The sequence below is a fragment of the Numenius arquata genome, chromosome 2 (assembly GCF_964106895.1).
Source record: "Numenius arquata chromosome 2, bNumArq3.hap1.1, whole genome shotgun sequence".
NCBI classification, from domain to species: domain Eukaryota; kingdom Metazoa; phylum Chordata; class Aves; order Charadriiformes; family Scolopacidae; genus Numenius; species Numenius arquata.
In genome coordinates this window covers 12,413,175-12,435,592 of record NC_133577.1, presented here as the reverse complement: position 1 = coordinate 12,435,592, position 22,418 = coordinate 12,413,175, and the positions used below count along the sequence as shown (strand labels likewise).

General features: G+C 41.1%; 1 protein-coding gene across 3 annotated transcripts in view; it reads left to right on the top strand.

Moving 5' to 3' along the window:
- The window catches only part of PLEKHG1 (pleckstrin homology and RhoGEF domain containing G1), a 53,565-nt gene that overhangs the window by 24,553 nt on the left and 6,594 nt on the right, over nt 1-22,418 (top strand). The window contains exons 3-14 of one of the 3 annotated variants that reach the window (XM_074168318.1): nt 2,827-2,896; nt 9,609-9,655; nt 10,146-10,296; nt 11,285-11,416; nt 13,783-13,965; nt 14,055-14,150; nt 14,268-14,354; nt 16,603-16,636; nt 18,038-18,133; nt 19,305-19,343; nt 19,801-19,823; nt 20,672-20,890. In XM_074168318.1, the coding sequence (XP_074024419.1) occupies nt 2,827-2,896; nt 9,609-9,655; nt 10,146-10,296; nt 11,285-11,416; nt 13,783-13,965; nt 14,055-14,150; nt 14,268-14,354; nt 16,603-16,636; nt 18,038-18,133; nt 19,305-19,343; nt 19,801-19,823; nt 20,672-20,890 (1,177 nt within the window). The remainder of the gene's footprint in view (nt 1-2,826; nt 2,897-9,608; nt 9,656-10,145; nt 10,297-11,284; nt 11,417-13,782; nt 13,966-14,054; nt 14,151-14,267; nt 14,355-16,602; nt 16,637-18,037; nt 18,134-19,304; nt 19,344-19,800; nt 19,824-20,671; nt 20,891-22,418) is intronic. The other 2 variants (XM_074168319.1, XM_074168320.1) reach the window with 2 other exon arrangements.

Sequence of the window (22,418 nt, the reverse complement as noted above, 5' to 3'; positions counted from 1 at the left end):
CGGCTGAACATGAGCCAGCAGTGTGCCCAGGTGGCCATAAAGGCCAACAGCATCCTGGCCTGTATCAAGAACAGTGTGGTGAGTAGGACCCGAGAAGTGATCGTCCCCCCGTACTCGGCACTGGTGAGACCCCACCTCGAGTACTGTGTCCAGTTTTGGGCCCCCTACCACAGGAAAGACATTGAGGTGCTGGAGCAGGTCCAGAGAAGGGCAACGAAGCTGGTGAGGGGTCTGGAGCACAAGTCTTACGAGGAGAGGCTGAGGGAGCTGGGGTTGTTCAGTCTGGGGAAGAGGAGACTGAGGGGAGACCTTATCGCTCTCTACAACTACCTGAAAGGAGGCTGTAGAGAGGCGGGGGTCGGTCTCTTCTCCCAAGTTACAGATGATAGGACAAGGGGTAATGGCCTCAAGTTACGCCAGGGGAAGTTCAGGTTAGATATTAGGAAATATTTCTTTACTGAAAGGGTTATCAGGCATTGGAGTGGGCTGCCCAGGGAGGTGGTTGAGGCACCATCCCTGGAGGTATTCAAGAGAGGAGTTGACATGATGCTTGGGAATATGGATTAGTGTTGGGTGGTGTGGTGGGGTGTGTGTGTGGCTTTTTTTTTTTTTTTTTTTTTTTTTTTTTTCATTGGTTGGACTAGATGATCTTAAAAGGTCCCTTCCAACCTAGGTGATTCTGTGATTCTGTATAACTCAGTACATGGTCTTAAATGGCACTGGCACATGTGGCACGCTTCAGCCTGAGTCTTGTTAGCGGTTCAGCTGCAAGAGCCTGGCATTCCTCTGGCGGTGTCCCCTCGTGCTCCCTCCCCCTGGGCTGTTGGCAGAAGCGAGTCGCGGGCACCGAGAGCTGTGGTGCCGTCTGTGACAGCGTAAAACCTCTGGATGTTCAGGCGAAGGGAACTAAGGCTTGTCTCTATTGTTTCTTCTGCCTCCTGCCAGGTACTTAGCCTTTAATGATAACCCTGCTTTTTCACATGTCAACTTGGTACTGTAGGAATGTATTTTAAGTTTTTCAGGATTCCTGAGCATGACAGACTTGTTATTTTTACAGTGGCAGGCTGCTCTTACCAATCCCATTCTTACCAGCCGGGTGAGACAGAAGAGAGCGCAGTGTAGGTAACAAAATCTTTCAAACCACAGCCCTTACACCATGGGCTTGTGCTGAGGATACAAGCCACTAGCATATTTACTGCATGAACTTGGACTCATTGCGTGAATATGTTAAAATCTTTTAAGCGTTGCGTTACTGTATCCTGTAGAAGAAATAATGTGGTATTATAGGAGATGGTAGGAATGAAATGGCAATCAAGGTGCTACATACTCTAAGCCATCAGGAGAACGTCGGCCTGTGGGACAGCAGGAATACTCTGAGCCTATTCATCGTGTTTCCAAAGCTCATGTGTGGAACCGACTCAGTCATTATAAATAATGGTTATGGTCACCATTGCTACCGCTTCCTGCTTTTGCTGATGTAAAGTTGCTTCATGAGCGTGGGCCATCAAGCAAGGGTCATATTTTTATTCCCATTTTGATGAAGAAGAAATTGAGGTGTGGAGTTTAAATTGTTGCCGTACAGAGTGGCTTAGCGACCGCTGAACCTGAGGTCTTTGTCTGTCTTTGTTCCTTATGACCGACTGCTGATTTCTCCCCTTCCTTCCTCCAGCAATTAGAGAAGCGAAGAGCAAGTCAGGAAACTTTTCTGGTTTACTCCTTTTCTTACTTACAGAGGGAAATTGTGTCTGCTTAGAGGGGAAAAGGGTAGTTCCCTAGATACAGGCATAGCAACTCTTATGCAAAACTCGTTCAGGGAACCAGCTGTGACCTGGGAGAAAAGTAGCCCTAAATGGAAAATCATCTGATGAGAAGGGGGGCGAGGGGGGAGGTAGGGAGAAAAGTTCTATCAGAGAACAATTTGGCAGAAAACTGAGTTTCTTCTCTCATTTTACTGAGTACATCTTTCAGTAACACTAAAGCCTATTTGGATCAAGGAGAGAGGTTGAGGTTTTCTTCTTCTGCTTGAACTCTTTCTTTGACTGCATTGGCTTTTGAGAACTGAGTTTCGTACAACAGTGAACATGCTCCCTTATTGCTTTGCTCCTGTTACGATGAATTCATTTCCTGCTTGGCATGTCAAAATTATAAAATCCACTCAGTAAGGTTTTATTTTTATGCATGTACAATTTATATATTCCCTTCCAGAACACTTTTTCCAGGCTAACCATTTTTCTTCAGTGAACAGACCCACTAAAGGTAGACAAATTTTCCTGAGTGAGCTTATTACCATTCTTCTTGTATGTGTAATACATCCCTGGTTCTCATCTGTGTTTTTCAGACCAGCACCTCATCTCCCTCAATCAAGTAGAGCTTCTAGAACATATGAAGTCTTAACAGGACAGGGCATGTGCTTCAGTATCTTTTAAATTTTGTCAGTTTTAAATTGTGTTAGTTGATATACAAGCTACACAACTGTCTGACTACACCACTACGATTATTGTAGAAGAGCTGTCAATCTGAAGGAAGGGGCTCAGCTTTGCTTGGGAGATCAGCAATCCCTGCCCATTGCAATGACTTGAATTTTTAAGTATGTGGGAATACCATTTCCTTAGAGTGCTCCTCTGCCTCCAAACAAAAAAAAAAAAACCCAGCAGCTATACATTTAGGGGGAAGAGGTGCACCAAAGGGGTTCTTGTTCCCTTTTTAGGACTCCCCCTGTCACACCGCTGCCATGAATGATGAGGCGCTGTCTGGCTCTGAATATACAAGTGTGTCTATTCCAAGGTGTGCCATAATTGTCTTTCCTTTTCCTGTTCTTTGTTTTAGTGAACTTCTGCAAGATTTGGAAAACTGTGAAAATGATCCTGTGGCTATAGCAGACTGTTTTGTTTCCAAGGTAAGTGGCTACTACAGGAGTCTGCAGCACAACACCAGCTGCTGCAGAGTGATATGGGGGGATAAGATTAATTTATTAGCTTTTGAGACCCAATTCTGACAGCTTGCGTGACTTCAACCAAAAAAAGTTAGCAAATCAATGGAAAGGGAAGGAATTTCTCTTGGTAGGTGATAGGTGGTGATAGTAGGTGACAGTGTCTCTGATTTTCGTTTTTGAAAATCAAGAAAAAAGTGTTGTTTTCTTCAGTAGGTGTATCTGAACTGGTTGAGTTATTGATCTAGAGCTCATTTTTAGATCTTTTTTTTGTGGAGTATTACAAGGATCCTTTTTTTTCCTCCTTTTTTAATATAGGTAATCAAGTGGTACTCCAGTAATGCCTTGTCAGCTTAAAAAGAACTAGTGAATACAACTTGGCTGCATTTTTAGGAAAGGCAATAACCTTTGCATACTTGTGGCCTTATTGTTCTCCGAGATGCATTTTTTCCTGAATCTAGCAGCCATATCTTTAATTTTCTTTTTAAAGGGGATGGCCCAAAGCCTTAAGATTTAAATCTAATTCTCTCTGAAATACTTGGAATTTTCTCAACGTTGATATGTCATCTTTATTCTGTTGGGCAATTCTGAAGCCAAAAACTATGGAGAAGAAGAAGTTTTTAGGTGCAGGAGAGGTATAGGGAACCAAAGTAGATGTCCTTCATGGTAGAAAACCCAGAGAGCCAGTCAGGGGGAAGAAGAATGGCTATAATGGGTAGGATAATAAGAGAATAAGTAATTTGTACTACAGATGGCTCTAGTTCACTGCAGAGCTCACCAGAGAACCTACGTATGCTGTGAATCTTTAGAACCCAAATGTGTTCAGAAATGATGCCATCTCCATTTTATTTCTTGGGGAAGGGGAGTGGAAGAAGGGGCATATAGTTGTTTAAATTTGGGTAATCTCTCTATAAGTGTGTTTGCCTTTTTCCATTTAAAAAAAAAAAAAAAACCCACAACAAAAAACACCAAACAAAAAAAGCCCAACAGAAACAAAAAGCCAAACCCTATCATGTGTTATACTTTTTCCTGAACTCACTATTGCCAGCACCAAGCATTCAACGTAATAGGTCTAACACAAGGATTTAGGATTAACTGCATCACCCTCTCATGGTGGTCCAGTAATTTGTTTGGTACTATTGTGACATAAGGGATTTTATCGTAAAGGGGAGTGATGATACCAGCTTAGTGCTGCTCTTTCACTGGATCACTTGCTTGAGTTGAGTTTGAGAAAGCTGTTATTTATCTATTAATGGATCTTTTGTAAGCACTGAGGGATCTTAGTGTTGGCACCACTGCTACAAAAGTAGGATGTATTTTTCCTCTGTTGCACTGGGGTTTGTGGCATGTTGTTATTGCTCCAAATAGCCTATATTGAATTGAAGGAGAGAGAATGGAATAAGGGCAAGCACAAAGTCCTGCTTCTGGAACAGAATAACCCCACGTGCACGCTGGGTCCAGCTGACTAGGAAATAGCTTAGCAAAGAGGGATCTGGGGTCCCGGTGGACAAGAAGTTGAGCATAAGTCAGCAGAAGTGCCCATGCATTGAAGGCCAATTGTGGGGCCTTCGGGGTATTTACAGATAGCACAGTTTGGAGCCTATAGATCTTTCTGCTCTGTTGCTTGCTTATAGCTGGGACCCCTGGGACTACCCCTGGCTGGGACATGAAACAGAGGTGGTGCAAGTGATAATAGCAAGTCAAGGAAAAAGTTGTGCTCTCATTCATATTGGCCAGCTGAAAGTAGTTTTCTGGTAGACTTTCTGGCCATTAGTTCCAAAATCCATCTGCGTATCATTGCTTGTGCTTTTTGTTCCCTTGTCAAATGCTTTTAGCATTTGTATTATTGGCTGGCAATTGCCTGATGGCTCAGAAATTGCTAGAGACTGCAGTCCTAACAAGCCCTTTTTAGCTTCATCCAGACAAGTGCAAACACTTAAAAGCAAAATCAAACAATACCAAAATACCCCACAGTTCTGTTTTTTTGCCACGAAGATGTCATTACAGCAACTGCTGACTGTCTTAACAGATTCCAGTTGTCCATTCTTGGTTGCTTGTATCTTCCCAGCATTCAGTAGTGGAAATAAAACTGCCTTTTTTGGCAGTATGCAGCCCTTCAAATCTTACGGGACTTACATTTATTGTTTGCTTCGAGTGTGCTAGATCTTCATTGTGACTAAAGCACAGGGATAATATCTTACTGAGGTCATAGCTCGCAGCTTTAGCTAATGGATGTAGCTGCGCTGGAGCTTCTTTAACGCTTCCAGTGGAACTGTGATTATGTTACATGAGCTCTGGCTCTAATGCCATTTTCTTCACCCTACTGGTTCAGCTGTGAATACTGTAGTTGTTGGCAATTTAAACATACGATCAGGTTTTCACCCTAGGTGCTGTGTTTACTTTTTGCATTTCATGAAGCTCAGTAACTGCATAAAGTAATAGCCATTTCTTTCTTCAGGAAAAGACACAAAGTTGGTTTTTCATGTATAACAGAACAGTTACGGTTAAAGTAACTTTGGAGCTTGTTGGAACTAAATTGTTTTATATTTGTGAAAACATCTAGGGAGCTTAATTTTTTCAGATCTAGTTTTGGACCACATTTGATAGACTGTTTCTTTGAATTTGACTTTGTTGTTTGCTCTTGCTCAATAAAATTTGATTTTGTTCAAACCAGGACAGTGTAGCATATTATACGTCCCTCACGCAGTCAGACATCGTTGTGTTTCCTGTGTATAACTTTTGTGCTTGAGTAGTAAACAGCCTTGCAACTTTTACTTTTAAGGGAAATAGATGAAGTATTATCAAATCACTTTAAACAAAAACTCGTAATTGTGGATTTGAATCTTTATCTTAACATTTGTTGTCCTGAGTGTCTAACGTAATTGGCTCCTAAAATGGCAGGGTTTTTTTGTTAACAGACTTCAGCAAGATGTCTTTAGTATAAACCAGCCAGTAACATAAAAGTCACTAACAGATAAAATAACCATGCAAAGCTATGACTTTATATAAATATTTGATAACAACTTACAACATTTGTATTAAATCCCTCTGCCTCCAGATATTTTAATTCATTCATAACTCACCGTCAAATAGACACAAATGCAGAAAAGCACACTTTTTTAAAACCTACTCTCCGGTCATGAATTGCTGCTTTTCCCTTTCTGCCCCAAGCTGCAGATGATGTGGATGGGTTTTTTATTTTCAACAGCGTGGGATGGCTGCTGCACAGGGATAACCTGCCACTGAGGATAGTGGTGGACTAGTTTAGTTTCTACCAGCTTTGGTCCTGCCTCTTCCTCTAGAAGAACTGTATTAACTCTAGAACGTTAAGTGTCTTGGAGACGTTTTGCTGGTAACTGTAGTTGGAGGCTGGTAAAAGGGTTCCAGTGCAAGCTTAGCTATAGCTTAATTATTCACATGAAAGACTGTTTATAAGTTTTCTTGCCAACTCAGTCTTTCATTTTCATAGTAATGATGCCAACGTTAATTAGAAGATTGACTTCAGTATTCTACACGTTTACATTTAAGTGAGTTGTTGTAGAGGAGAGCGTAATTCTGGCACGTCGCTTTTCTCACTCAGCACCCCAGAAATTCAGAACATATGTTTTCTGAAAGACACACCGACAGCTTAACCAAGGGGAAAGGGAGAATTACTCTAATCTAGCATCTTGTTAATGAAGAGGAGATCCAGGCAATTGGCTTCAGCTTACACTCTGACTCAGCTCATTTTCTCAGTCTCCATTTTCTTTTAAAGTGCCTTTTATGGCTATAAAAAAGCGCAGTGCACCAAGAGTTGAGAGAAGATTGGGGATGCAGCCACGTGCTTGGCACATCGCTTCATGTGGAGGAGACTCTCGCACAGTGAATTGATTCAGTGGCAGGGGACAAGCTAAGTATAGCTGGGATCTGCTTGCCCTTGGCTTTGCTCTTTGTGGTGGCTTGTAGCCAGTGTGGGTGAACTCTCGGCTTGGGTCTCGGTTTTTGCACCCTTTACCACAATAGCTTTGGGCCCCCTGATTAAAAATGATCTCTGGAGCGATTCCAGTCTCCCTGCAGAGATTGTTTTTCATCTGGTTTGAAGACACTAGAGATTGGAAAAAAAAAAAAAAAACCAACAAAAAAACCACCAACTTTCAAGCTAAGTTTAAGAATGTCCAAAGAAATACTGATGAGCATAGATGGTGCTTCACTTCCAGCGTGAAAGTATTGATAGAAATGTATTAAATCCATCTTAGTCCTGGTTTTCCTGTTCCTTCTGAATGCGGTTCATGGCATTGGCTTTAGCCTGCAGGGCTTGTGTCCTGGTAGGCTCCCAGTAACACAGTGCTCGCTCTGGGGAGTCTGCTGTGAAGCAGAGACGACCAGCTGGGGGTGTGAACTAGAAGTCCCTTCTCTGACCCTACAAAGGTGGTGAGTGACCAGGCGGGCAGTGGGAGAACGGCCGTCCTGAGTGGTGCAGCCTCCTCAGGCTGGGGAAGACCCTCTCTTGGAAGTGGCTCTCTTGGCATCTCTCCCAGTGCGTTCAGGTGAATCCCACTGATGCCTAGGCAAGGAGTACGGAGTTGGTTCACTCCAGCTTCCTAAGTTTGAATCAACAATCTCATTCTGGAGGCAAAATACATGTGTTTGACTTTCCACTGGCGTTATGCTCCCATGGCTCGGTAAAAGCAAATGCTCTCAGTAAAAGTAAATGCTCTCTGATGGTTTCGTGTGATGAAATGAGCTGTGGCGCAATGAAGCGAGCACACATGGAAGTGCAGCATGAAATTTGGCGTCATGTCTGTTCAGAAAGCAGGGATGATTGTGAAACCATTCAAAGTTTTTAGAGGTTTTTTTTTCTTTTAATACAAGTCTGTTCCATTTAATAGCTAGACTAAAATTCTTTTAAAACCAAAAATCCTATTGAAAGGAGTTTTGACCTTGTGTAAAAACCAAACCAAACTAAAAAAACAAAGCCAAGAGGGAGAGTGTGAAAAGGCTCCTGGGGGTTTCAGACTCGCTTTTGATTTTGTGGGGAATGTGCACTCAGTTCACTCTGAAACCCTGAAGTGTTTGTTTTACAAAAAATACTTGCATTTGTTAAAATTTCACAACAGATGCTCTTTTCCTTTTTGTTTGAAAAGCAGAACAATCGACGTGATTATATTTCTGAGCAGAATATATATATATATGAAAAATAAATTGGCACAAAATATTCTACACTTGGCCTATGAAGTAGTTCTATAAATTGCATTATTCTGTGGTTGTAACCGTGGAAATACATTACAATTTATACCAAAAGTACCTAAATGAAAAACTTGTATTAATATATGCATGTATATAAAATAAATCACCTTTTTTCATCATACTGAATTTCTTCCTAATTCTTTCTCTTAAGCACCCAGACTTATTACGAGTGCTAGCTGGTTTGGTAGTGAGTGACTGCCATAGAAAAGGATACAGTCTAATGTCTGTAGCGCTCCGAGATTTGTTAATTCTTCGTTTTGAGCGGAGAGGGTTGGAGCAGCGGCTGGGGTCCCACGTGAGGACATGGACAGGCTGTGGCACAAGCTCTCTCTCTCTGGGTGTGGACACATGGTCTGTGGACGCCACCGTAAAAACCAGCTGCGACAGCAAAATTAGTCCAAGCATGAAAAAACAAGACGAATCATTTAACTGCATTTTTATCGAGGCTACATTAAGCTATTGTGCTGCAGAATGCCAGAGTCCGTTCAAAAGTACCTCGAGTGGAAACTGGAGTCTTGTTTACTACCGGAGGCTTGTGTTTCATCGATCGAGGGCTCTGGAAAGGAAAAGTAATTTATTTTAGGAGCACTTTGCAGTTCTGCAGTCTTTAGGACTCCAGAAAGCTGCATAAATGGCATATTATTTGGGATAGAAGTTGATAGGCAGGTATGCATTTAAAGCACACAGGAACCTGTTCTTGCACTGAATTAAATAATGATGATTAAGAAAAAATCTTAGGCCAAAGAGGAAAGAAACGGAACTCTGGCTTTTGCTCTGAGAAGCTTGTCAGCATTAAGTGTAGGTAATTTCACTGTGACAGGCAAGTGTAGAAACCCACCTAAATCTAGTTCCAACTTGTTTAGGTAATAACTGCCTGCTTTCACAGAGTCATAATTTACTCTTTTTTAAAAAAAATTAAAAAAAAAAAAATCACTTTTTTGACTTCAAATTTTCATGCTTAGACTGTGCTCAAATGTGAAACTATTTATAGTTGATCGAAAATCGCACACCAAACAGAACCTGCAAAACTTACTTCTCCCAGCAAGCATGTATGTGCTTTAGCACACACAACAGTAGGTATGTGCACATCAGTTGTTTGAAGGGGGAATGTGTGTTGGTGGTTTTTTGTGGGTTTTTTTGTTGTGTGTTGTGGTTGGTTTTTTTGATGCATAGATTGTCATAAAGGACCTTGGAGGCTCTGTTGCAAAGCTACTTGCTTTATCTCTGTATAGGTTTTCTATTTTGCTCCTTCAAGTAAAGGAAAAATCTCCAAAAAAGGACAAAAATGAAATTCAGTTAGCAGATCTGTGGTAGTGTTCGGACTATCACAGTGAATTCATTGATCGGGAACTGGAATAGGCGTTGTCTTAATGTCATCATCTTTACCTTGCACATGTGCTAGATGTTAGTTTGACAAAATCTGAATATATGTAAACCTTTCCTCCCCATGCAGAGTGAAGATTTCCATATATATACACAGTACTGCACCAACTACCCAAGGTAGGAATACTGGGTTCCCTTTCTTTCTTTGTCCCTTGGCCTGTTTATAAAAAATTTTAGAAAATCATGCCCTCCCACACCCCCCAGTTGGAGTCAGGGGCAAGGAGTTTAGTTTTTTCTTAACTTAACAATAGTAATAATAAAAACCCCCACCAAACAACCAGACTCAACACAAAATGAAGGATGCTCATCTGAAGTTTTATTTTGACCATTCTTGTTATTCATTGCTATTAACCTTCTTTAGAAAATGATTGCCTTATTCAGCAGTACTCCAAGTATGTAATTCCCAGTAAGAGGGAACAGTTGCCTGTCAAAGGAAAACATAACTGAATGTACAAGACAAAGCAAAACAAAAAAAAACAACCAGCAGTGATTGGATTAGGAACTTGCTGCCCCCTTGTTAAAACAAGGAAAGAAACAAACAGTTCTTGACTTTGCCTACGGAATTATAGAGACGGTGTGTCTTAAAGCTATGTATTGATGTTTCCAGGTCGGTGGCTGTGTTGACAGAGTGCATGAGGAACAAGACACTGGCCAAGTTCTTCAGAGAGCGGCAAGAAGCCCTTCAGCATTCTCTGCCCCTGGGCTCCTATCTCTTGAAACCTGTCCAGCGCATCCTCAAGTACCACCTGCTTTTGCACGTAAGCACCCATTAGAAATGTATTTTGTTTAGGGCTGCTGCACATCAAAGTTCCTGCTTCTGGTACAAGACCTGAAGTTTAGAAAGGCTCCAGGTTTCTTTATACCATCTTTCTTTTGGGGGTGTTAGATTTCTACGTATAGAGACTCTGTCTTTCTTCATCATTCCACAGAATATGCATATATTTGGAGTGAGGAATTTATGGTAATTGTTTAAAACAGTTTGTGCATCCAAATAATTAGATTTTTTTAAAAACTGTTCTGTAATTCTGAAGTTGCTTGGAAAATTCTTTTCATGATTAAACACTTTTGTACACAAATTTATTATTCCAATGAAAACCAGCATTCTTCCACATGTCACTATGCTGGGGGTGGTTGAAAGAAGGAATAAATACATATAAACACCCCGATTGGTAAGATTTTTGCGGAGAGGAATGACTGAGGAAGTGGGAACTCTTTCCATATTCAGTGAATTGAGTTAAGCAAGTTTCGGAAATTCCTGCTTTATTGTTAACGTTTTCCACATATGTTTCCTATTAGAGAGTCATGTTCTAGTGAAGTGTAAAGACTCTGATCCTTATTTAAAATGTCTGGTGCTTTTCTTCTCTCCAACTGTAAAGTAATGCGTGGTGTAATTCCATCAGGGTTTTGTAAGTGTGCAGATATGTTCTGCGTTTTAAGCAAGCCATTAAATGCTGTCTGAAGAAGTCTCCTCCTCTCGGCGTGCTGCGTTCTTTCTCTGTGCCTCTCTGCTCACACCGGCTGTTGCAAGTATTGTTGCTGCTAAGCTGACCGTAAAAGCTTGGCTTTGTCAGTCACCTTCTGTTAATCAAATTGATAATGACGTGCAATAGTAACAAAGACAGGAACGTTGCGTTTGGGTGATTGCAAAGCAAAGACAAAATAGTACAGATAAAAACATAGCATTGCGGCCTCCTGGGAAAATGAATTTAGAAATAACAGGACTTTTTTTTCCCCCTCCTGCCTTAGGAAATAGAAAACCACCTTGACAAGGACACTGAGGGCTATGATGTGGTGCTGGATGCCATAGACACCATGCAGAGAGTGGCATGGCATATAAACGACATGAAGAGGAAACATGAACATGCCATCAGGCTCCAAGTGAGTTCCCAAAGAGATTTTTATGGGTGTTCGTGAGCTGTTTTTGTCAATATGTATACCGTTAACATTTTTTAGTTTATCTTTGCTTTTAATCTTTGTCAGTCGTAATTTAGGCTCCTGTTGAGTATGCCTGTGGCTGTTTGATCTCAGAGACCACGGTCATAGCTGCTGCAGGAAAATCTCAGACATCTCTGCCCTACGAGCAGCATCCTGTAAAGCATTTATTTTGCAGTAATGTGGAACTCAAGATAACTTTTCTTTCTTCCTTTCCCTCAATTGTACAGCACGGCTGTACAACCCTAGGGCATGACTTTGTTCAGAAATCCTGTGGTTTCCTATTTCTCCCCTTTGTGCTGATTAGTTTTGTTTTGAGGCGTTCCTTGTGCTTCTTGTCTAAGTACTTCCCTCTTGGGCTTCTGAAGACTCATTATCAGTTGCTTTCTGAAAAGTATAAACCTAGAAATATGATAGTTAGAAAAAGAATGAAGGATTTTTGAGGAGAAAACAAAAGCTACACCCTGAGTAACTCCTGGCATCAAGAGCAAACTGTTTTGTTGACGTTTTTCAGAACAGTTGCTCTGTTTCAGACTTCCTAGTGAATCACGATTTTACATTACATTTTCATCAGCAGTATTCATATTGCTTTAAGAAAATTAGGGGAATTTTATAGTTTATAAAAGGGAGTAATAGGCTTATACCATTCCAGAAATCTATGTCATGTTATTCTTTGTCCCTTCTTTTCTTTGTAACATAAATTGTACTTATTTGCCTTCATCTTTGTGGGGTGTTTTTTTGTTGTTTGTGTAGGAAGAATAGGGTTACGTTTGATGATGTCTTGCCTGCAGCAGAGTAACCTTTGCCACACATTGCTGGAAACACATGCTAATGACTTACCAACAGTCTTCTATAAATCTATGTAATGATAACCAGTACTCTTTGGCAATAAAGAGGGTTAAATGCTTTTGGAAAAGTGTGGGTTTGCGGTGTGTTGGTTTTTGGGGGTTTTTTTGTTAATTTATTGAGCTCAGCTGGCAAATGTGTGGGGTTGTGGAAAATTTTTATGTTCATACTTACCCTTTTAAAAAGTAAAATCTGTTTCTGCAGCAATAGGGATAGGCCTTCGGTGGGCTATCACCCTGCCAATCGGTCTGTAATGCTGCAAGTACCGCGACAGCAGTTCCTGTGCAAAGTCTCCCTCAACGGTGGTGGACATCTGTGGATGTGGATCCCTGTGCTGTACTCTGGCTTATTTAAGAGTTCCTAGAGAGACAAAATGCAATTTTTTTCTTTTGTTATGTCTTAAAATTCTTTTTATAGCAGTCTTGTGTATAGTCTAAGTGTCCTACTTTTGAGTTTTCTTCCTGTGAATGTTCTAGGCTGCATTTGTGCATCAAATGTACTGAGATGTTTTCTAGCTGAATGCTGTATTAAAGTGTAATGTCCTAGAGAGACCAGCCTGGGATAAGGAAATCTGTCCCTGCTTTGCTAATGCTGCCAGGTTTAAAGTACGGTGGGTATTTTTAAAGATTTCCCTACCTTAAGGTTTAGTCTGCTCTTACAATTTGCTGTACCATTCTTAAGTGCTATGTCGTTGCCACTGACGTAAAAAACACGTAACTGAAGGAAGCAAGAATAGCCATAGCAAAGTAACACAGACTGGTGAAGATGTTCTTAGACGTTTCTCCATTCTTTTTTTTTTTCTTAAGTTATAAATAAGGTGAGAAATATCTATGATATATATATAAATCATTAAAAATACAAATAAATTTTGGCATCTTCAAATGATCAATTGACCAAATCACTTCTGGTCCTCTAATCTTCTGAGAAACATCTCTTCAGTCTGGACACCTCACAGAGGTGTCTTCTGTGATGTCCTGCAGGACGTAGAGATGGCATTATAATTCATCCAGTGGGAGACCACAACTTCAGGAGAATACATGGGGTGAGAGAAAAATGTTAAGAGAGATTGATTAAGGACATAGCGGGGAGAGAGGAGCAGGCACGAGAAAGACTGATGTCTGAATTACAGACTGTTCGCCATCTCTGCAAGTCCAGGGAGATGGTGTTGTGCTCTTTCACTGCAGGCTGCCCTGGGGAGCTGAGGGCTTTTCATTGGGTCCATGCAGAGGTAATTAGTACTCAGGAGGGCACATTTGAGTCTGGGTTTAGCAATAGGTCTCCAAGGAGCTGGCTGCAACGTTGCAGATGACCTGGCAACCTCAGTTCCAGAGTATGGTGGCTTTAACGCTCTGGGATGCTGAACTTCATATCGGAGAGTGGGAATGGCCTCGGCAGTTTTTGTTTGAGTCTTTATTTAAGTGAGATCTCTGACATGAATGTGGTTGTTCTTCTTTGATCTGTTGCAGGAGATACAGAGTTTGCTCACCAACTGGAAAGGGCCAGACCTCACGAGTTACGGGGAGCTGGTGTTAGAAGGAACGTTTCGCATTCAGCGAGCCAAAAACGAGCGCACGTTGTTCCTCTTCGACAAGCTGCTGCTAATTACAAAAAAGAGAGATGAGATGTTTGTGTACAAAGCTCACATACTGGTATGCTGGAGAGCAGGTGCTCATGCGCTGACTCTGGGTCTCCCCGAAACTCCTTCCATGACTCACATCGGTGCCTCTCTTTTTTACAGTGTGGGAATCTCATGCTTGTTGAAGTAATACCAAAGGAACCACTTAGCTTTAGTGTCTTCCACTACAAAAATCCCAAGATGCAACATACTGTCCAGGTATGACAGAAGCCTCCTGCCCACTGGGTAACCTGACTGGTGACCTCATCTCTTCCTGAGCCTGCACAGTGCAGTCATGCATTTTCTCATGGTGCTACAATTGGTTTTTCTTATCAGGCAAAGTCACAGCAAGACAAACGCCTTTGGATTCTGCACCTGAAGAGGTTAATTCTAGAAAATCATCCTGCTAAAATTCCTGCCAAGGTAAAAATTAAAAAAACCACCATCTCCCTGTACATGCGTTTAACTTAGAGCAATCTTGTTAGCTGCAAGATGCATGGCAATTTACAGAAAGTTTAGACTCCAGGAGATTAACATGTTGTTTCCTTATGCCTTTAAATGTTCCTCAAAATTAATGGGAAAGTTCCGTGAAGAGCATCTACAGGGCTTGGTACAGGAGTAGAAGAATTTAACTGGGTTAGCAGCATTGCTGTCCGTATCAGGGTTTGCCTGCTAAGACATGAGTAAGAGATGGCAATGTCAGAAAGCTTGGCCATAAAAGCATACCTTAGCTTGATACTGCCTGTCTGCACAGCACCGAGGTGCGCTAATTGCAGCAGGTGTAGACCTTACCAAGCTAATTTTGATCTGTCTCGGTTAGATATCACTGCAGGGAAGCCATTGGCAGCTGACACTTCACGTTACAAATATACACATGCATCGCGAACCCTGCATCCTTAGCTGGGACATGGGAGCCCTTTCTGGTGAGATAGTTAGCGAGCTTTATGCCAGGCCCTGATGTCATATTCATAGCTGTAATGTCTTACAGAAGGGAAACCTGGTCCTTTTATTTATGAAATCCTGTTTTAGAGCTCCAGGTGGTGTTTCCCAGTGTAACATATCGCATCTCTCAAAGGGTGTAAATCCTAATTAACTCTTGCTGTGACACAGCAGCCACTGACTCATGTGAAAGCAGGATTTTTTTTCTGAGTTTTTTTGTTTTCCACTGAGTTTTACTGCTGTTTGGGTGGTTTGTTTTTTTCAGTATTAGGTTCACTGATCGGTTTCCCTGACCTTTTTTTTTTCACTGAGCTTTATGCTGTAATGGCTAAAAAATGTTACCTGGGACAGAAGTACACAGTGCTGTACTGCCTTTTTCAACAAAAAGAGAATTATGGTAGAAAAAAGCCCTAGCAGTTGGTATTACTAATTCTCCTCTTATCTTTTTGTTGACAAAGTTTATCAGAGGTATGATGTTTATGCTAGTATCCATGCTTACAATGTAAATACTCACAGTTTATTAGGTTGCAAAAAGCAACACTGCAGTATGATCTCAGCTTTGGTATCAAGATATTATTCTTACTATTTTTTGGATTTTTTTTATTTACCTATGGAAAAAATGTGTAACCAAAAATATAATGCCATTTTCTGCTCATAGAAATAATTTCACTGGAGAAAGGAAAAGTCTAACCACATAAATCTCTGAGGGTATCTGCACTTTTTTCTTTGACAAACCAGTAGTTGCTAGTTATGAGACTTGTCCTTGCCCAGATTTTGGAGGATTTAATAGTAGTCCTTATGTGACGCCTGGTGGAAAATTACTGAATTGCACCCGTAAAATGACAAGCAGGTTATGTAGGCTATTTTATTTTAGTTTTTTTTAATTATTAGTTGATATGCTTAATAAAACATCCAGATTACTTTTCCTATCAAAAAAGAAAGTGTGACAAATTTTAAGCAACCCTGTGATGCTTTTTATCCTGGTTCAATCTTAAATCAAATGATGATTTTTATTTTATAGCTGTTCCTCAAGAAAACCCTTAAAAGAAGCAAGGCTGATAATATTTTCTGTGCCAACGACTTCAGAATTGAAAAATAATTAAGGAGTTAAACTATTTGATTTTTATGGAGGAAATGTTCTGTGAATCACAAAAAACCCCAGGGATTCTCAGATCCCAGACTAGGGCCAGTTTTCTGCCAAATCCCAGCGATATGGAGAGGACTATTGATGGCTCTGAATTCTGGGACTTGTAGAGACATCTCTGGAGGTTTGTGTCCCCATGGAGGACACCCAATGTGTGCAGCATGATCTCAGCGCAGCACAGGCCCTATCTTTGAAGCCGAAGTAGATTTTGCAGTCAGATGTGCCATCACTACATTCCTCCCAAATATCTCACCCTGCTGGTGCTGTAGGTACGTGCTCCTCCCCTGGCGCTGCCAGCCGGGAGGTGGGCACACAAGGCGGAGTTGCCGGGTGCAGTGATCAACAGGGTTTTGTGTCAAGCCCTGAAGATAAACTCTGGTAAGCTCCTGCCAGCAAAATTCTTCTTCACATGTGTAACGTGTCCAGCACACAGAGAAAGACAGAGAATAATGCCCCTAACCATATTTATTCATGCAAAAATTAAACTTGCTTTTATTTACATATAAACACACTACTATATGTAATATGCAATGTCATTTGTCCTTCTACTTATAGTTTAACTTTTTCATTTGTTATTTTTTCTTTCAGGCCAAGCAGGCAATTCTAGAAATGGATGCTATACGTAAGTTGGTTCTTTTTCACTTTCTTTTTAAAAATGAATAAAAGCTTCTTCAAAAGTTTGGCTTTAACTGTTGGTTTCATCTGAGTTGGAAGAAGGCCAGGCTTATGTTCCTGCAATTATGATCTTGGTGGAAAAAAAACAAGTTGGGTGCAGATCCTGTGGAGCTCTGTTTGCATTGGGCTGACTGATCTGCAACCAACAAGTTATGTTGCGTGATGAGCAAGGAAGAGCCAGATTAGACCTTCCGTAAACTCTGGCCACTCTCTTTTGCTTGTTCCACGCTGACTAAATGTATGATCTTTCCAGTTCTGTAGCATAAGGCTGCCCAGGGAGGTGCTGGAGTCTCCTTCTCTGGAGACATTCAAAACCTACCTGGACACGTTCCTGTGCAACCTGCTCTAGGTGGACCTGCTTTGGCTGGGGGGTTGGACTAGATGATCTCCAGAGGTCCCTTCCAACCCCATATCATTCTGTGATAAGCTCCTCCTGGCTAGGACCCACCGAAGGGCTAGGAATTAGCAAAGGCAGCTTGAAGTGTGTAGCAGTGTTATGGCCTATTTGTGCAGGCAAAGCTGCAGCTGGAGGACAGAGAGGGAGGCTGCCAGCTTCTCACTGCGCTGTGCACGGCCTCTCTGGAGGGGACACGAGGCAGCCCAGTGCCCCTGCGGTGGCAGGGTGGCTGGCTGCTCCGGGTGTCCTCTGTCACCCTGCCATCCGGTTAGCACAGCAGCTGGCACAGCAGAAAGCCACTGCACCACAGAACAGCCCCAAGAAGACTCCATGGTGGGACCCAGCAGGCTTGTGCTTGTGTCTCAAGAGTTTACCTGTGTGTGTCCTCCGGGAGCCAGGGCTGGAGAACGCATGTGACGCTGCCGTCTGCGCTCTGAGTGCAGTCTCCTCTGCGCCATCCCTGCTGCTGCACCTTCTCCCTGCTGCTGCACCTTCTCCCTGCTGCCTTTGCTGGTGCAGGCTGCGTTAGCTCTTCGTGTTGGCAGCGGTCCCTAGCAGCGTAGGGAAATGAGAACAATAGTCCTGGGATAAAAATGCTGAGGAAACCTTTGGGTAAAGCAGGCTTGTTATTTACTTACGCAGTAGTATTGGTCAGGAAGGCTCTGACTGAGAAACTGGCAGACAATTAAACGCAATGATGGTGCATAAATGTTGCTGGGTTGGTCGCTGCAGCAAGGAACAACTAAATGGACAAAGCGTTTCCGTGGCTGGGTGGTTAAGAGCTACCCTACAGCAGCACACCGCCTTGCCTGTGTTGCTTCAGGCTCTGATGAAGTGCCACTTTGTCAGTCACAGAGGGGTGGTGGCACTGCCTCCCAACAGAGCTGCGGAGGCGTGTGAAGTGACACCCTTGTCCCTCTCTTATTCCTTGCGCCTCCGCTTCTTCCACAGATCACCCAGGCTTCCACTATAGCCCCGAGGGAGAAATGAAATCACCGTACCAGCCCAAAGAAGGCAGTGCTCCGCACAGAGTGAGGAGGAAATCAGGTGAATAAACTACCACCAAGATTACAAGAGGGAAATCAAACAGGGTTGTTTAGGGTTGGGTGAGGCTGGGCACTTGGGATTGGTCTTTAGCCTGTACTCCACGCAGATTTAACTCTCAGATACGGATGGAGTATCTTATTAACCATTTGCTGTTTGTGTGATTTATTTTTTTAATCCACTGTTTGCATTTAATTTCATGGATATACATTCTTAATGATGTATGCATAAAGAACAGTTGGTACTTTCTAATGGATAAAAGAATACATATGCAGGAAAGCCAGTCCCATTCTTTAAATCTGATATTTCTCACACACCCCCCACTCCCCCACCAAGTAATTACTGTCTCAGGAGTGGTTTCATCCTGATTGTGATAGGCTTGTTATTTCAAAACATGATTACTATCTTTACTTAGTGTAATGTCTGCCTTGTGGACATAGTGCTGTGTCTGCCTTATTTCAGTAGAGATTTGAGAAGTGGTTATGCTCACTCTTGGGGTGTTTTTTTCCTCCTACCTCAAACATCCATCCATAATTACTGTTAGCTTCCTCTTGAAATCACTACAAATGTCTGTGTATTTGGGTGACTTCATATTGGAGTTACTGTGTTCCCCTCTTCAGCTACTTAAAGACCTTTCCAATTTGGCGTGTAATGTTGTTAGTTGGGATGGCGTAAACAGGGTTCATGAGAATATTGATGTAGTGATTTATCATGCAGCAGCATTTGTGTCTGAAAAACATTCAAGTTTTAATTACTTTTCAGCATCTTCCTTTGTTTCTGAGGTGACGGATTGCAGTGTTATCGCTTTGCCTGTAAAAGGAGTAATACAAAATTCTGATCAAATGGCCCCCTGTGTAACGTTCAGCTACTCGTACTTTTAAAGCCCTGCTAAGCTGTTGGTACCTCATACATATTTCTAATAGGAAACCTCCAGCAACTTAGAGCAATAACAGAGATGACCAAATCTTTTGAAAGTAGAAGTCATAAATGGGATGAAAATTTACAACAAATACTTTTTTGTGAGGAAATTGAGTGACTAAGAAATAAAAATCTGGCTTCCCTGCATGGGCTTAGAAGCTTAAACTTTGGTATCTGTGTTATAAAAAGTTGGCCAAGATGCCCATAACTTTCTCTGGGATGCTGGAGTGCTTAAACATGTTGTTATCTTTTTCAGAACCCTCGTCTAGAGTCCATAAAGTTTTGAAGTCAAAAGGTAAGCCGCTTCGTCTACTGTTTTTTGACCCAGTGCTTCTGTACTATCTAGAACAAGCGAAGGTGGATCCTTTTCTCCTATAACTTTCCCTAAACACCATCGGGGTGGGGGGAGGAGAAGTGTACAGAGAAAACAAAATGTTAGTGTTTAAATCTATTTTTTCCCATTTTGGTTCTGGTCTTGTAACTATGCTAGCAACTGGCAACTGAACACACAGAGTCTTGGCCATTGTGAGTAGTTGCCCATATCATGTCAGTGTTGCAAAATCAGGACCTTGAGTGCAGCTCATCCTGTCTCTGTTACATCAGGGACCCCATAATCTGTTTGCTCAATTGCTGCTGCATTTAATCCCCTTTTGGGAATTCATAACTGGGAGATCAGTGTAGCAGTAAGATGGATATAGACTGACACCAGTTTGATTACTCATTTATGATGAAGTATTTATTTCTGTTTTCAGATATAAGTCCAGATATGCAGAAGGTAAGCCATTTCTTCTATTTCTTAGCACATTCAGATGGCTCGGGACACAGTATTTACTGTCGAATCTGCATCTTCTAGGTTGTGTGAATTTTAAGAATGGAAACAAAACCATAGATGTTGTTTAGCATCTCCAATGAGATTATCAGAATGAAAGCAATAGAAATATAGCTAACTATTTCAGGAATATCTAATAAAGAAAAAAAGACTGATCCTTATATTGGTTGTACTTCATAATACTATAGGGTACTTAAAAATACCACTATAATCATGGAAGTTTTATGTGTAAAGGTAGTGTTTATTCTTTGAAGCACATCCTTGCATTTATTAAATAAGACTGGAAAGTTTTAGCTTATTATGATATATATGTCATATATTTGAGCCATGATATATGACCAAACAGAGCCGATACAGATTAAGCAGATGGAAATGAGCATTTATAATTTTTACATTTTCTATAAGAATTTGTAATGAAGTTCCCAGTGCAGTTTGAAAGCCTCATGTTGAATTTCATGTCCTAGGCTTTTATTTGGGATGGAATTTAAAGTGTGTGTGTGTGTATAACATTTATGAACAGGGTACATTAGATATGACTTCACCGGCATGCCATAACACTGAAGCCCATGATTGGGGTGGAGGTTTTTGCATATATTTTTTTTTCAGTTCTAAATATTCTATGGAAAAATAATGATTGTTTTACTAATTTCTTTACAAATCTCATTTCACTGCAGCTAGCTGAACATAACTTAAACACTGCCTATAAGGCTGATGTAAAACAGTGTCTTACTAAAATATAAAATCTCTGTAAACTTCTAAACAAAGTTTTGTGGTGGTTTGGTTTTTTTTTTTAGCGGATCAGTATTGAAGGAGCCCTATTATCTCAAGCCGCCAAACTAGGATCAAATGAAGCCCTGCTGAATTCTAGGAAAAAGGTTTCCTTGGAGCCCAGTGGGCTGGAGAGCCAATTTCAAGAGTCCATTGAGCCAGCCTACAGCAGCGATCAGGACGAAAATCTCCAGACTTCTGCTACGGAACAGATTGATGCTGATGATGAAGAAGAGTCTGAACAGGTAGGAAAAAGAGGGGGGGAAAAACAAAATTCTTTTTTCCTGGGGAGGATGGAAGAGGGATTAAAATTATCTGTAAAACTGCAAGGAGGAAGGAACGTATTACAAGTGTTTGTAACTCTTGGAAATATTTTTATTTAGACATCAGACAACACTCTTACTTATTAACAGAGAAGATATAAAATTAGCCCCTATACACAAGATTAAATCCCCACTGGTTGAAAGAGATTTTACTTAGCCCTTCACAGTCCTCAAACCTAGTTTTGACAGAAAGCTATTGTTTTTACCTGTTGCCCACAACTGACCTTTCCTGGCTTCTCCAGCTGATGTCATGACAGAAGCCTTTTTTGGCCACATGCAGAGACAGGACCTTCAGGTGTCCCATGTATGGACTTGAATATTAAGATTCAGGCACTGCTGCATGTGAAGTGGCGTTTCTTGACCTGCGAGCTGCTGGCAGTAGATAGGAACGTGTGAACTTTAATATGAGATGATGTGAATAGGATTTCTGAAGATGAGAATATTTATCTCTTACTATTGCACAGTCATTCGACAGGTGGTAGTTTTCCCCCCTCTGTCTGATGTTTCCACACACATGTAGTCCTGCTCAAAGACTAAAACTCCAGTTTTGAAATGTGACTGTATTAAAGAATGTAGATTTTCAGTTTGTTTGGTTTAGTTGATGCTGAGGTCATATCCTTGTGTGGTCCATTTATTTTATGATTTATCCAAAACCTATTATTGAAATTCTTTTTGAAGCTTACTGCACATTTCCTCTTTGAAATTACAGTATTTGCTTTGTAAATCTTTGATAAAACAGTATCTCATATCAGTGTAGTGCAGTGTCTTATAATTCTCCCTCTTCCTGACATAAGTACAAAAGAATGAGTAAGTGCGAAAGAATACCACTATAAAAATGTATAATAGTAACTTACTGTTTAATCTTAGGTTGGCAACAATACCTTCTCAGATTCCCCCCGTTCCCACCATGCCCGACCTTCACTCTGAGTTAATTTGGACACTGCTCAACATATAACATTCTGGCCTTCTGTTTGTTTTATTTTATTTTTTTTTCTAGGAAGTTGGATAATAGCTTATTTTTTAGTTTAGACCTCTTTCTTGTTTTCAAGGCTACAAGTGATAGCAAGACTAACCCCTCCCGATTTTATTATAAAGACAACTTTGAAAATTGAATTTTTGCGTGACCACCTTACTCTGTGATAAATTTAACTGCGAGATTAGACCCTTTCCCTCATCCAGTTTCTATGTATTCTTTTACATCTATATTTTTATACGCAGATTCTGCTTTCAACCTCTTTTGACAAGCTTTATGGATGGATTTAATTGGTTATTGTAAAGAAAGTTTTCTAGACTCTGAATCATTCTTGTGGCAGTGCTCTGACTACCCAGGAGCATTTTGTCCTCCCGATGTGGATACCTCATCTGTTTTAGCTGCTAGTAATTAATCTGAACAAGGCTGTGCAAAGAACTGTAGATTTTATTACTCCTCCCTTGCTTTTTTTTGTTTAAA